Source organism: Lepisosteus platostomus, chromosome 1 (genome assembly GCF_059453375.1).
Source record: "Lepisosteus platostomus isolate fLepPlt1 chromosome 1, fLepPlt1.hap1, whole genome shotgun sequence".
Classification (NCBI taxonomy): domain Eukaryota; kingdom Metazoa; phylum Chordata; class Actinopteri; order Semionotiformes; family Lepisosteidae; genus Lepisosteus; species Lepisosteus platostomus.
The window spans coordinates 82,811,351-82,827,530 of NC_142611.1; the positions used below are offsets into that span (position 1 = coordinate 82,811,351).

Genomic DNA, 16,180 nt, shown 5'->3' on the forward strand with positions numbered 1-16,180 from the left:
CCAGGATCTGTGATTTTATATCTTCCATAGAAAAACCAGCCTTGATTAAGCAATGATTAATGATTAAAACATGGCTCGGTATAAGAAGCACTGAAGAGTGCACCCAAACATATACTATGCAGTACATAAACATATTAAGCATCAAAACAAATGCATCAATCTATGTACAGTATGTGTTTTTAGAAAAGAAAAGCTTATAAATATTATCTTATTAGTGAGCTGATTTGGCATAGATGATAAGGTGATTCAACCTGCTGAATATCCAGACTAGTGAAAATTATGAAAGACACAGAAAGGAACCCATATGCTTCAACTTTCCTTTGCCTTCCTGCAATGGGTATGTTAGAATAACACCTCAGGGGGACTCTGCAGCAGTGGAGCCGAGTCCTCTGTGATCAGTGAATCAAGGGCTTGTGCTGACCACTCTGATGGACACGAGTGAGCGTGTTGCGCAGACATGTAGAATTCTCCCCTATCTGTTGCATTACAGACCAACCAATGGGGAAGTCCAAGGGTAATGGTCTGGGCAGGAGAACTCCACTTGTACTGATTGATTTGAACCTGACTGCACGCAGTACATTGATAGAGTTAGGGGGTTGAGTTAAATTCCCAAAACCTTTTTTGTAAAGAGCTGCCTCCTGTTCTCAGAACTAGCCTGCCCAGGACATGTCAGGAAAGGGCAGTGCTGACAGTAAGCAGATTGGCAGTGCTGTCTGTTCTTGTGTTAACAGGGGGCAATGCTCACTCACAGTTGTCTTGCAGTTATCAGGGAGATCTGTGATGAGTATAACTTGAACTTCTCTGCCTTCTACGCCTGCATTGGCCTGTGGAACAGCTTCTTCCTCATTCTGGGAGGCATCTTCAATGCCAGCCTGCTGATGAAACTCTTCAAACGGTCAGTCCGTCCAGCCTCTCCATCAATCAGCCTCTCAGTTGGTTTTAGTCAGTCTGTTAGCCTCCAAGGCCCTGTCAGTGACTTTGTATATCTCAGTCAATTAACTCACACTGCCCCGACACTGTATGTTTCTATTTTGTTCTGAAGGTCTTGTACTGTATTCTGGAGTTCAGTTTGTAGCTTTGGAAATGTATGGGTGGCTTGCTGAGAATGCTTATACTACTGTATGTGTGTTTTTGGGAAGTGATGCATTTAGATACCTTTAACAGCTATATAAGACAATACAGCTGATCCTCCCATGTTGTAATAATCATTTATTTAACTAGATAATTAAGTTGAGAACAGATTTTTCTGTACAATGATGACCTGGCCCTGAGGCTTCATACCACTGTAGCAGAGGAGAGAAGCAGTGAGAGAAAGAAAACAAAAATGAAAACAATATTAACAGACATGAGCAGAACAGGGCTGTGCTAATAAGCATGAAGGTCAGGAAGAAATGTTTTATCACCACAACTGAAAACTTTCTCGGATATGCAGGTGGACAGTTTCAGCTCCCTGTTCCTCCTCCTTGTTCCAGTCATTAGCAGTGGAAATCCAAAATAACTTGATCTCAGAGTCTGTAGTTGTTCCTGTGATGTTCAGTTTCCTAAAAGAACTGCTTTTTAAAGTGTAGGATGGCAACAAAGTGCAATGCAAAAATGCAATAAATTATAAAGATAGGAAGTGTCTCCTCAATTAAATTATGTGTAACTTAACATGGTATATTAGTAACCAAAACACAAGCACCAGGTTTGAAAAAGTCAAACTCAACATAATCTGAAAGTACTTTGTGAAAGTAAACAAAGAAACCAATATGCTTTTATTTTTTCATGATTAGTAGTAGAGCCTGAGTAGCAAGAAAGCACTAGAGCCCAAATGTTTTTAGATTTTCAGATTAATTATTCTTACAAAAACAAGTTTTTACAATATTTATATACCATCCAAAAATTTTCAATTCAAATTGACATGTATAGAACAAATCACTGATGTTAATGCTGAGCTTAAGCCTTGTTTTACATGTACTGTACAGAGCTGTGCAGAGCACCAGATTGCCTCTGGGGTTTGCTTTGGCTTGACTAAATTATAGCTTTGTCTGGGGCTTTTCATCAGATAGAAGGAGATTAAGAAACTTCAAGGTGATGACTAACTATTGTTATGTTATTCAGTTCCATGCTACTGATGAAAATCCAGAATAATGTATGTCAGTGATTACTTATTTATTTTTCTGAGGATTATTTTGTCTTTCAGATCCACAGAAGAGGTCATAGCACTTTTCATTTCTGTTGCCTTTTTGGGGGATGCTGTGAAAGGCACCTTCAAAAGTAAGAACACTTCAGAACACATCTGTCTTTTTAACATACTACTCTTTTGTCAAGTCTTCTACAAGACCAAGCACAAAATAGACATCACAGAAGAAAATGAGTAGAAAGGAACACGAATGCTTAATGTTTCAGATAAAGAGAAGAGGGGAGAGGGGCTGTGACATTCCTTTAACAGAGGGGCAGTCTTAATGGATCTGAATGGGGATTAATCCTGCTTTATAACATTTTCTGGAGATTTTGAAATCAGAGAGGTTCAGAAATATCCATATTTACATTAGGTTAAAAAAACATTTGCATGATTTACTCATGTAATGATTGACTCTGGCACTGATTGACTCAGGTACAGTACAAGTGTTATTGGCACTTATTTGAGTACAAAAATAATATACAAATATAAAATTCAATACAATATATCACAATATATCACTTGATCATTCTTCTGTGGCAATTGTAGAATTGCAGCAAACTGTTCACAATTTGTAAATGGAACTTTTAATTAAGGTTTGGGAGAAATGGCAGTAACACAGTCCTCCTTCAACACTGATGCTGTAGTTAGTACATCCTCCATGAAGTCACTTCCTGAAATGCTGTCAGGAAACCACAGGAAAACCCTCTCTCTTCCTGACTTTCATTTTCCTTTTGCACCTCCAGCCCCTCTCCCTCTCTGAGTGACCCCTTGGTTAACTGACTCCCTTCTCCTATGTCTAGCGAGTTATGCCATAGCTGCCTGTTCTTAACTTTTCAATAAAGATGACATATGATCTGATTCGGTGTTGTTATTCCTCGTGAAACTATTCTGTGCATTGCTCATGAGCTTTAGATTGTTTTGCACACATGGTGTTATATGCCAGGGGTCTCAAACTCAGTTCAATTCCTGGCTCTCCTCATGTCTTCTTTTTTTTTGTTCCAATGTGAGTAGTGAATTAAATGATTAACCTACCGCTATTTCTATATTTTTTATGACACAATGTATGCAAGACTTTCTTAAGGTTTTTTTACATTTAGTTATTAAAAACATTCACTTCATTAAATTTTCATATCTAGAAAAACATCAGAGCCAGATTAGAAATATTGCACTTATGTAGCTAAACAAATAATTTGACCCACTATGTAACTGACAGCTCAGGTGGACAGACACTCAGGAGACACCAGGCTGTCCTGGACACCGGCTTATGCTGAGCGGGTCAGAGAAGTACATTCTATAGTTTTATATTGAATCGTACATTTGACTTTTTTTTTACCAGAATGCCTATATGTGGCAACACAAAGCAAGGTCCAATTTTTCCTTCAGCTAGCAATAGTTTCACTTTAATGTTAGTCATTGCTCAAATGTTGGTCTAATTTCTCATCAGGTACACATCAGGTTATTTTCTTATAGTCTGTGAGCTAAAGGAACAATGGTTTGCTTAGCTGAAGTGCTGTTGCCTTTGCTGTTAAGTGCTGCTGAAATGATGACCCAGTATGTCTTCTCCAAGCTTCATGCTCTGCAATGTCTGCCCCCCTCTGTTAGTCTTCCACAAGTATTACCATGCCCCCTGGCTGCTGCTGAATGGGAGCACTGTGAGGGTGCCTGGACTGTCACCCTGGAACCAGAGTGAGAGCGTGGCACTGGAGGACCTCGTTATCCTGTGCTCCCGCGAGAGGCCAGTGCTGTGCCTGCTGCTCATGCTGGGGACCCTGTGGCTCGGCTACACCCTGTACCAGTTCAAGAGGAGGTGAGGCAGTGCAATTGAAAGGTCCTAATTTCAGCTGGAATAAACCTATTACTTGTTCCTTTGCCGCCTACACATGTGGACAGAGCTACCCACCTGAACTACTTCATAGTATTATAAAGCTTATCTATTTCAATTAAATTAATGACCTGTTTATTTCAGATTATAATGTGAGGAGATGTGTCCCTCCCAATGCCTGACACTCAGTGTGTTTTTCTGGTTTTGTAGCCCCTTCCTGCATGCCAAAGTGAGAGAGGTGCTGTCGGACTGTGCTCTGCCCATCTCTGTGCTCATCTTCTCCTTCGTGGGTTCATATCTGTTCATCGATATTGACCGTCAGTATTTCCACACTCCTTCTTTCTGAGCCCTATATTGCTTAATTGGGCCAATATCATTTTATTGCAGTACATGTGGCAGGCCATCTGTAGAAAGGGCTGTAGTTGCACAGATCTGCCACTAGAGGTCACGTCACATCTTCTTAACTGCTGGTAGCCAGATCGGGATCATATTAGAACTGGTTAATTTGTATAAGAGTGCAATTAAGTTTTGATTGGGTATAAAAGGGGTGTGCAGCAGTGGTAAATGTTTGTTTATACACCACGGCTAATGTTCCCAGTAGCTAATTAACCTTCTAGTATTTGGACTGTGGGAGGAAACCGAAGCACTGTGAGGCAGCAATGTTAACCACTGTACCAACGTATTTATGCCCAAATAATTTTATAAAGAGTACTGTACAGTATATTTCTCCTGTTGTGTGTGAATCAGATAAATCTACTACACCAAAACATACAGTACAGGCTGTAAAAAGGCCTCACTCCTTTCTTGTGTCTTACAGTTCCAGTCTTTAATTTCCATGAGGGGAACCTATTCAACGTGGCTCCTTTCAGCCTCCTCTCTCCCATGTCTGTGCTAAGTGCCATGGGGCTGGGCTTTCTCCTGGCGCTGCTCATCTTCATTGACCAGAACATTGTGGTGTCGCTCACCAATGCCCCCGAGAACAGGTACCCGCTCGGAGCTGCTGCAGACCCTTCTTCTCCTGTCTTCACCTTGTCACCTTGCACAGGCAACATTTATAAAACGTTATCACTTTTCTAAACAATAATGGTCTTCCCATAAAATATTCCTGAAAATAAAAAATAACAGATAAGATCTTATTCACAGATTAGTCAATTCACAGTCAACTAATTCAGACAAACCTCTATTTTTTTAAAAGATCAAGTTTGTGCATGCCGGTTTGCGAAAGGTGTATAATTGTTGTTAGTCTGTTTACAGTATCTCATCATTATTAGTTTTCCCTGCTGTAAGAATAGTCTACTGCAGACATAAAACAGTTTGAATTTTATAGTTAAAAATCTCATTTTAACTTTTATCCACATTGCACATATTCTCTTTAAAATAGGTCCTTGTAGGTTATAACAGCTCAAATATTTGTTAATCTCTTTCATCTACCTGGTGTGGTTTCATTGTTGTCAGAGTGCTTGACATCTGCAGGGAAGATATTCAAGTAGGCAGCTGCACCAGCATGTGTCGGAACGAACAGGTAGCGGTTTATTCCACGCACATTCGAGGCCCCTCTGGACAATTCTGGATCACTCAGATGACATCTTGTACCTCTAGCAACCTTATTTACTGCATCTCTTGTAGAAAATGCCCAGCTATTTACACTGGGGAAACAGGAAGGAGATTGGGAGATCGTTTCAGTGAACATGTCAGGGCTCTGAGGATCAAAGATCTCTCCAAGCCCATAGTTTCCCATTTCTCCTCTAACGGCCAAGATCATACTGATCTCTTCATCTGCGTTCTCAAAGAAGGGTTTCAGAACTCCTACTACAGAAAGACATCCAAAACCAAAATTATCCTGAAACTAGGATCACACCTTCCCCCTTCTCTCAACAGACTCGTTTCCTTCTAAATCCTCTCTATTCATTTGCAGGTTTTAACTTCACACCTCTCATCACTCTTGACTTCACACCACCTGAGTGTAGACTCTGCTTCTCTCCTGCTCCCACCTCCTCTCCACTCCCGGCTTCTGTTCTCTCATACTTTTTCTGCTGCTGGTTTTCCTCTCTCACCACACCTGACGAAGGCTCCACAGCTGAGACATTGTTTCTCTTTTCTTTTCAACTTGGAATAAACCTTTACTTGTTACTCTGAAGATCATTATTTTGTGAAAGCTGATACTTTTTAACAAAAGTTATGTTCATTTCTAAGAATGATACAGGAAAATATAGAAAACATACCACAAATCAGAAGAATGGGCCATCACATGAAAAAACCGAAAATAGAAAGTAATTAAACAAAGTCTGAAAACAACATAAAGCATGACCACTCTGTCATAGTTTGTGCAGGAACTAAATTCATTCTAACTGGTCTTCTTCCAATAAGATTAATTATTGAGTAGAGTGAAACTACTGGCAAATATGCTATTTGAATGTTAAGAAATATCAGCTACAGCAACTGAAGCTACAGCAACTGATCTAGAATAATGAAGCCCATCTGTCATTCTAAGCAGCAATATAATCAAATATCAACAATTAGTTTTTAACCCAGTTTAAATTGTGACAGCAGTGTCTGCTATGATGTGCCAGCAGTTCTTGCACAAGTACGAATGCAGCATACCTGGAGGACTGAACCTGCGCTCTGTGTGCTTCAGGCTCCTAAAGGGCACAGCCTACCACTGGGACCTGATGCTGTCCGGCTTCATCAACATCCTGATGTCAGTGCTGGGGCTGCCCTGGATGCACGCAGCCTTCCCCCACTCCACACTGCACGTGCGTCAGCTGGCCTACGTGGAGCAGCGTGTGGAGGGGGGCCACCTGTATGAGACGTAAGTGGGACTTCCAGGAGCCTGCATGCATTTCAGCCTAAACGTCCCTGAACTGGTCAAAGAGAATCCGGAGGTTAGAGCAGGGCTGGGCTAATGCTAGGAAGAAGCATGGATCTCATGCTACATAACTGTCTGGGCCATACGCAAAAGAGAGCATGATGCCTCTTCTGTTTAAGTCCTTCATACATTGTAGCAACAGACCTAATATATAAAATAAGCTGTTTGAACATACAGTCAAGTCAATTGTGAAACACTATTACTTTGAGGGTGAATAAATGGAAGATTTGTATTTAATTGTGGGTGTTTTTATTCCACACCTTTGATCCATATCTTAAGATCTCATAATCTACTGTATAAGGACATGAGGAGTTTTTAGAAAATTTTCTCCTACTACATAATGACAGCCTCATTTTTAGTTTTTTTTTTGTGAACCACATGGGTAAATTAATAATTGGACTTCCTTTAAGTGGATGCAGGAATATCAGGGTTAAATCATGACAGTAAAAAGCACAAAGAACATAAATCGAATTTTAAGTTTGGCAAAGCTAAGTCCCCTTCAAAGGAACAAGTAATAGGTTTATTCCATGCTTAAAAAAAGAAGAAAGAAAACACAACATTGTGTTTTCTTTCTTCTTTTTTTCAGCATGGAATAAACCTATTGCCTGTTCCTTTGCAGCCTACACATGCTGACATAGCTACCCAACTGAACTACTAAGTCCCCTTCCTATCTCCAACATTGAAATGTGGAGAATTAATACAAGCTCTCTTACCTTTTCTCTTGAATTTGGACATTCTAATCTGCAGTCTATCCCAAAGTGTAACTGGAAGAGAGGGAAAAATATAATTCAAAATGGAATACACATTTGTTTTTGTTATGATAATGAAAGTCTAAAGAAAATCGGGAAAATTAGTCCATCTGTACACGTTAGCATCTACCTGTTAACAAGTTGTTCACTGTGATGGGATTTAAAGAGAGTGAATCTCAGACCCCCAGGGTCTCTGGTGTTTGACCATCACAGTCAGAGTCAGGCCAACCTTCTCCACTGCAGAGTTTCAGGAAGTAATGTAGCACAGAGCAACACATGTTGAGAAGTAAAGGTAGAAATAATAGATTCATGGTTTGCTCTGGAGGTTCCAAAGACAAAGAAAACAACATAAGTGATAGTGGGCATTTCTGAAGCGAACACCTAAAAACAACAAACTGGAAACACCACCACTTTTGGGGAATTGGAATATAAATCTTTAACCCTAATTAATGAAACATGGTCTTAACCTGTATAATCTTGATCTGACTAAAGCCTGGATCAGTGTCCAGTAAACAGCTCTGAGAGAGGCTCTGTCTGTAGCCAGGTGTTAAATTTGAGGATTGGCAAATGTTATCAGACACACTGTTTAATAAAGTCTGTCTGATCGAGGTCACACAGTCCTCCATTTGACATGATAGCACATTAACATAGAGTCAGAGCAATTCGAAGATAAAGGACAAAAACTGATGCAAAGTGTGGGATAGTCAGTTTATGTTTATAACATCTTTCATGTCAAAATATGTCTGGAAAGAAAGAACAATACCTAGGTTATGTAGCACATGATGAGTCAACAGGAAAGAAAAAGAATTATGTTAAGCATCAGGAAATTCAATTATTACAAAATAAAAACTGGGGGAACATTTGTGATTTTCCATACCATCACCTTATCAAACATGCTGTCCACTGAGAATGTTACAAATGAAAGCACCATCTAGTAGGAAGCAGGGTTCACCAAACTCGTTCTGAGCCACCTTCTATAAACAGCTTTCATTATTTCTGCTGCTACTACTCTTGCAAGCAGTGCCTTGTGTGTGTTCCTTTCAGGATCGTCAGTGTGATGGAGACTCGCCTGACCTCTCTTGCTGCCAACATCCTGATTGGTGTGTCAGTGTTCCTGCTGCCAGTCCCACTGCAGTGGATCCCCAAGCCTGTCCTGTATGGCCTCTTCCTGTACATTGCCCTCACCTCCATTGATGGTAACCAGCTGTGTGACCGCATGGCCCTCCTCCTCAAGGAGCAGGTGATTAACGTTTATTAATTATAAATATGGTAACTTCCTGAATGCTTAATGCAAACATTTCCCCTGGGCCTTACTCAACTCTAACACTCTTCAAACAAGAAGATAAAACACAAAATAAAACAGAGCAAGAGGGCATCTTGGACTTGTGTAGTAGTTTATAGTACAGGGTATGAACTCCTTTCATAATTTTTACTGCAAAACTGACATAAGAAGATAGGATACTGGTTGTAATAGGCAACTGTTGAGTTGCAAATGAGGAGGCCATTTGGCCCATTTAGCTTTACTCTCTAGATAAGAGAAAAGGCATCTTCTGTTCTCGTACAGTATGTAGTTTCCACTAGTGTCCCCTGGTTCGTGTTTCTCTGTGTATTCTGGAGAAGTGTGTAGACTTTACCCATGCCTTTGAGGTTGAATACTTGAAAATGTTTAGCTCCTTCCACTTGGCACTTTGAGATTCCCTTGAGCCCTGGAATTCAAAGACTGAGAATTAATCTGGTTGCTGCTCTCTGGACTGATTCCAGAGTAGAAAAATCTTTTAGGTACTTTATTGATCCCGTGAGGGAAATTGCAGAATTTTCTATAATGTGGTGACCACGATCGTACACAATATTCAGAATAAGGCATTGCTAGTTAACAGCAAAATTTATAACATTCCTTTATTCAAACTCTACAAAATCTAACATAATTTACATAATTGTGTCAACATAAAAATCCACGTAAATAAAACATAAAACATAAAAAGACACTTTTATAAGTAGCATTTTCTAGCTCCATTTTTCCTATTTTATATTTATTATTTGTTTTTACTGACTGCATGCAGTTCACTTCCCTTATCTACATTAGTTTATAAAGTAATGATAATGGTAATGTCGAAAAAACTCAGTCTTCACTCAGGTTGGGAGATTGTCAAACAGAGATCTTTAATTCAATCAGCTGAAGGGGAGCATATCACAGAGAAAGGGTTTCCCATAACACTCAGTAAGACATGCTCACTGGACTGAAGTTACACTTTCCTTTTTATACATTAAAAGTAGGCAAGACTAACATATCAAAGGAACATACAGGGAAAGGGGCAGTGTCAGAAGTCAAACAAACAGGACAGGAAGATGCCATTTGAGTTTGAAGAATCACAGGCTTTAGACAGTGATCTTAGGTGCAAACAGAAAACCTTTCCTGCGCACAGTCACTGTCTTGACCTTTTCACTCGGTCTTCCACAGTAATGTAGCACTCTACACTCATTTACAGTTGTACCTGATCTCTACCAGCCAGGTCAGTGAGGAACCACTGTGTGATTAACAGCTGTGTGAGGTGCAGCTCTGGGCTAGTGGCTGATCAGCACTGATCACAGCCTAGTGTCATGTAAACATCTGTTGCAGTCAATACTGTCACATGCCTTTAACAAGTGTTAAGCTGATCAGAAAATGATTCATTCTGGTAACGATGATCATCCGTGACACAAAAGCAGGAAGACTCAGTGGCTGTGAGTGGGAAATGTTCACTTCTGAGTGATGTGATGTTTATCTCTCTGTACCCCAGACCTCCTACCCGCCCACCCACTATATCCGCAAGGTGCCCCAGAGGAAGATCCACTACTTCACGGGGCTGCAGATGCTGCAGCTGCTGGTGCTGTGTGCCTTTGGGATGTACCCCCTGCCCTACATGAAGATGATCTTCCCTCTCTTCATGATCCTTCTCATCCCCATCAGGTACCATGCCCACCTTAATATGAGCCCCAAGAGGCCTACAGTATGTCAATTTGATTAATTGATTGTGTATCCTGCATTTGTTGACATGATCTGCCCTTTTCTGCTTCTGTCCAATGTCCTATTTTTCAGACAGATAGTACAAAGACTATGCAGCTGGGGATCTGCTTTACTCATTTACTCTGTAATGTTACTGAAACAGCACCAGTGTGACCACTTTGTAGACTGGGCAGTAGTGACTACTTGGTCATAGTATTACAGATCCCATTGCTGCTTGTAAGAGTTGGGGTTTTAACTTCAGTATTCTGGCTGAATTCCACTCTGGGATTGTTCAGTCTGGTCTCCATGAAACTCTCCCTTAAGTCTGTTGGGGTCTAAATTTCTCCCTCTGATCTACTGTGAAGTGGGGCTGCACTTCTGTGGTGGATATAAAGCCTCCTGTTTGTGAAATTCTTTGAGATCCTTTATGATCTATAAATGCAAGGCATTATTATTAATTCTTATTAACAAAAATGTAAAGGCTCTTTATATGCAGCTGTAGGTAGGGCCACCATTTGTCTCAACCCTCCAACACAGGAAGTGCAGGTGATGAGGTCAGCATCACACTCCAGCTGGCCTATTACTTCCAGAAGGATTAACCCCCCACTACTCATTCAGAAAGCTGGTTGAATGGACCTGGGAGCCCTCTGGAAGGAATTAGAGCAAGATACATCACCTGCTCCTACCCGGGATTGAACCCAGGGCCTTCTGGTCAGGATCTAAACACCCTTGCCATCCGACCTACCACGGCTCCATATGCGGCTCTACATAGTTTAAAATAATGTGGTATTCTGTTGACTTTGCACTTTCTCTCCATATTGTTACTGGCTTTCTCCTAAAGATGTGCTGTATACTGTAGGTTAATGGGCAGCCCTTAGTCGTAATCTCCCTTGTACCCATTGCCTGCAGGGTTAGACTGCACTAAACTAAGTGGTAATTGAAAACGGACAAATGTTCTAGAAAACAGCTGTCCCAGTGAAGCCTGACTAAGTTCCTTCTCCGGTTCTTCTTCGCAGGAACTACCTGCTTCCCCAAATCATTGAAGCCAAATACCTGGATGTAATAGATGCACAGCACATGTGAGGATAAAGAACTGACTAATGCATGGCTCGGACTCCAAAAGGGCAAAAACTTATATTTCTAAATAAAAAAATCGAATATTTTTGCTATTTGTGTGACTGAAGTCCTGGGACACTGAAGCCTGCAGGGAAGCAAACATGAGATTGAAACGTTTTCCTTACGTTCTCACCTGTTGCTACAAAGCATCCCGGGACCTACTGGGTGCCCAGGTATCCGGCTGTGTGAGAAAGTGTGATTTACATGGGAATACACAGAGGCTGGCCACATTATTAGGACCCAGTTAAAGCCACAGAAGTGGGAAGAAGAGATGGGTCCCCATAGTACTGGCAGTGCCGAGTCTTTGCTGAGATGTCTCTCCTTCCTGGCCTGTCATCATACCCAGACACAGGCCATGGTTCTCCAGACCAGCCGTCTCATAATTCATTGCCTAGACTGGGTTTTCCAAAATTCTCCAGACCTAAGGGACAATTTTTAAACAGTTTTTTGTGTGTCAAAAGATTCTTCTGGAGTTATATTTGATAGTTGAAAACTGGAAACATTGCATAAAAATGTTATTGTTTTATCATTCAGGAGGTAACTGCTTTAATGCTGGCTGTATGGTTTCCAAACGCACTCATGTCAGTCAGAGAGCGCTGGATCGTGGATCGATTTCAATGTCTCGGACAGAAAGTAACTAGTGATCACTATCACTATCAATGATAAAGTGCATTAGAGCATTTAAATCCTTAATTGTGTTAATAAGCAGTTTCAGGCAAAACATCCGTATTCATTCTCTTTCTGAAATGTGTCCCTATTCTATCTTTTGGAAAGCAAATGTAGAAGACATATATTGATTACAACAGAAACATTAAGTATGAAGTTAAATTCTGTACAGTGCAGTCATAGTTATTTTCTTGACATGGGAGGGATATTTTCAGTAAGCCATCTGATGTTCTGTAAAGAACAGATTTGCTGGGGTCTTCTTGGTACTTAGTTCTTAGTATTATTGCTATAATCCCAGTATGCTTCGGATTGTTAAAGCCAGTGTTTGGTGCAGAGGTGTCATTCTCGTGAATATAGGCTCAAAGGCCCTGTTAAAGATGAGAAAAATGCTTCTCTATCAAAAGAGTGAAAGGAACTAGAGAAATGAGAAAACCGTCAGGTGATGGAGTCCATGTGCTTGTAGGATGGCTAGCAAATGCTGAACATGTAAAAACTGGGTTTGCTACCGTATGTAGAAAACTAAAAAAAATAAAGTGAAAGTAATTTAGATAAAAATACATTTCCTTTTTCATTATATAGTTTATTTGCCTGGCTTCAGACATGGTAAAAGAATGAAGAGAAAAATGGTTTTCTGATACTCAACTCTGAAACCAAAGGGCAGATTACCTAAAAGTAGTTTTCATTACATCTTATTTTCCCAATTTGAGGTATTAGTGCTTCTTAAGTACTGCATTTGTATGAAAATTATTTTTGGCACTTTTGTTATTTATTTGGGCTGAGAATATCACAAAGTATATGAATCTGAAAATTATAACAATTTGATACATACAAAATATAGCAGCAGTTTATTAATTTATAAATTGATATAATATTTTTCTTTTCCATCTCTCTATTTGGAGCTCTAGTGCTTAAATTCGAAATGACAGGGAGAATACCAATTTATTGGAATAAAGAATTGTTTATACCTCATTCCTCCTAACTTTAAAGTCAGATATTTCAGGTCCTGTGGTTTTAGTGTATTTGAAAGCTAATATATATATATTGTACATGTATGTACTGGATAAAGACATGCACCATTCCCTGCGGTGTATTAGCGCCACAGAAAAAAAATATTATTGCATTTTTATAAGATAACATTCCATTATTCCATGATACTCATTGCACTATAACAAGAGCTTTTTTTTCCACATTTATTGTTTCATTCTGTATCATTCCAATTTGATAGTATGGACTTTTGTGTTGAGAAGATGCTGAACATTTCTTTTGCCTTTTGGCTTGTATGTAGCATTAAAACTGAATCAAGACACATTTCCTTTTGAAGTGCACTCAGTTGTCCATGAGGGGATGGCATTCATTAAAACACAATTAATTTACAAGCACATGGCCTTCAGAAAGAGCCTCCTGTAATGTTTTGTAACATATCTACGGACATATCTAAAGCACTTGTTTTCTGTTGACTCTCCACTGCTCTGTTTACTGTATATAGTTGCCGGTGCACTAGATGATCATCAGACTGTAGTGGGCTGAGCTTCTGCTGGGATTGTTCCTACAGTATATGGAGGGTCTACTCTGCTACCTAAGAAAGCCCAGACACTTTTTATCAAGTACATAGCGTATATCATGAGAGACATATTTTTGGCTGAGTCTGAGTTTCTGCTTCTTTGCATTAATGAAGGCTAATAGTCTTTACTCCAACCACTGCTAGGGGATCAGGAAGAAACTGATGCTGTACACAGTACAGCAGTGGTACAAGATGGCATGAAGACAAACTACAGTAGCTCCTGTTCTCAGAAGTGTGTCCTTCCTAATATGGAACATTTCTGAAGGGGGGAGTGATTCATTTTTACTGCAAATACTTTGCTTTAAAAAAACAGTAAATGGTTTAATGTAATGTATGTTTCTTCAGGCACTTATTATTTCTTCAGGTCACTCATACTGTACGAATAACAAGAATAAGACTAAGGCATTTCCCGAAAAGAGTAGCGGTGTTACTCCAGCATCCTGACCAAATTTCCCATTGGCCTTTACTAATCATGGCCTCCTAATAATCCCCGTCTATGAACTGGTTTCATTACTCTGCTCTCCTCCCCACTGAGAGCTGGTGTGTAGGGAGTGGACTGGTGCACTATGGCTTCTGTCGCATCATCCAGGTGGGGCTGCATACTGGTGGTGGTGGATAGGATCCCCATTACCTGTAAACTGCTTTGAGTGGAGTGTCCTGAAAGAAAAATGCTATATAAGTGTAAGGAGTTTTTATTTAGTAGGCAAATAATGTTTTTTTAAAGGTTGTGATGCTTTTTTAAAGGTCACCAGTGTGTCATGTTTATAAGTCTTTCTAATCATGCTTAAAACAATCCCAACACTCAGCTGAGCTTCTCATGTCCTGATAAAATGTATGAGAATATTTTGTGCTTTTTTGTTCTCCTGTAGTGCTAAGCTGTATTGAATTCAAACCACCCAGCCATTTGTGTTGGCTGACATTGTGTACTGTGTTGTCCTATTGTTTAAGGCAACTTTTTTCTGTTATGAATGTAAAGTATAAATATTGTATTATACTTACAGAGAAAATAAAACAGTATCATAATGTCTGAATCTTTTTCAGTAATAAGCTATATTTATAAGATGCAATGCACAAATCTAGAAAATCAGAAAAAAATCACAAGAAAAATGGGATGAACCCAGCAAATTAATGTTCACTGAAAAAAGTTATCATTTTATATTGTTTACTTAATAAAAATACATTGCTGAGAGATATTTGTTGTAATGTTTTTTTTAACTTAATGGAGTTTATTAAACAAAAGGTTTTAAGAGAAGGCGGGTTATCCTCTCCTCAACCAGGTGAGATTCTTCAGTAAAGCTCAGTGTTTGAATTCCACCTTCATTAGGGTTTCTGCACCAATTACTCAGATATTAGACATCCATATTGTTATAGCTCTAGGTGACTAGGGAGTGTCTCTTAGAGTTTAGATAAAGATTGTTATACCTGGCAGAATAAACATTTCTAGCGTAAAAGCAGAGTGGATGTGTGCCGAGATGTGCAGTCCCCTGCTCAAAAACAATTGTAACGTTGATCTTGGTATACCTATTGTGGGTTAACGATTTTCAATGAGCAGTACACAAACACACCATATGAGATCACATTAAGAGCACAGAGAGGAAAAGAGAAGCAGGAGAAAAGAAAAAGAGAGAGAGAGACAAGAGGAGTCAGGAGGAATTGGAACTTTGGAAGGTTACTGCAGGTAAAAGCCCCTACTTCATGATCATCCAAACAAAGCCTAACTGGAGTTATCTGAACCTTGCTAGGGGACTTTTAGGGAACTTGGCTTTTCTGAGTAAAAGATACCTCGGTTAGAGATGTCTTTCCTGCTAAGGGTACATTTTTAGAATATGGAGCCTTTATTTGGTGGCATCTGGGCATTGTGGCAGACAGATTTAACTGCAGGTTGTATCACATTTACTTAGAAAGGCAGCTTATCTCTTCTTTGGCCTTAAGAGTTTAAGGAACAAGTAAAGGTTTATTCCATGCTGAAAAGAGAAGAAAAGAAATACAGTAGCAATTCCACAGCCAAAACATTGTGTTTCTTTTCTTCTCTTTTCAGCTACCTACTTGAACTATTAAGAGTTTAATACTAAGTATAAGTCTGGGGGTTTTCTGAGTGATTAGGATGTTAAGCCTCTGAAATGCCTTTTTTGTAAATACTGTATACATTGAGTAACTTGTTGTATGTTAGAGTATGTAGCATAGAGTATGTTGTAGTCTGTAGCAAAATTGAGATTTGTCCTTGTTAATAAATGTTTTTTAACTGTGTGTGCC

General features: G+C 39.6%; 1 protein-coding gene across 2 annotated transcripts in view; it reads left to right on the plus strand.

Moving 5' to 3' along the window:
• slc4a11 (solute carrier family 4 member 11) overlaps positions 1–15,116 on the plus strand; it is a 53,407-nt gene extending 38,291 nt beyond the window's left edge. Inside the window, exons 12-20 of one of the 2 annotated variants that reach the window (XM_088639380.1) lie at positions 763–895; positions 2,183–2,256; positions 3,767–3,971; positions 4,197–4,303; positions 4,804–4,969; positions 6,622–6,795; positions 8,646–8,841; positions 10,379–10,548; positions 11,601–15,116. In XM_088639380.1, the coding sequence (XP_088495506.1) occupies positions 763–895; positions 2,183–2,256; positions 3,767–3,971; positions 4,197–4,303; positions 4,804–4,969; positions 6,622–6,795; positions 8,646–8,841; positions 10,379–10,548; positions 11,601–11,667 (1,292 nt within the window). In that variant the 3' untranslated portion in view covers positions 11,668–15,116. The other variant, XM_088639386.1, reaches the window with a different exon arrangement.
• The last annotated feature ends 1,064 nt before the right edge of the window (positions 15,117–16,180 follow it).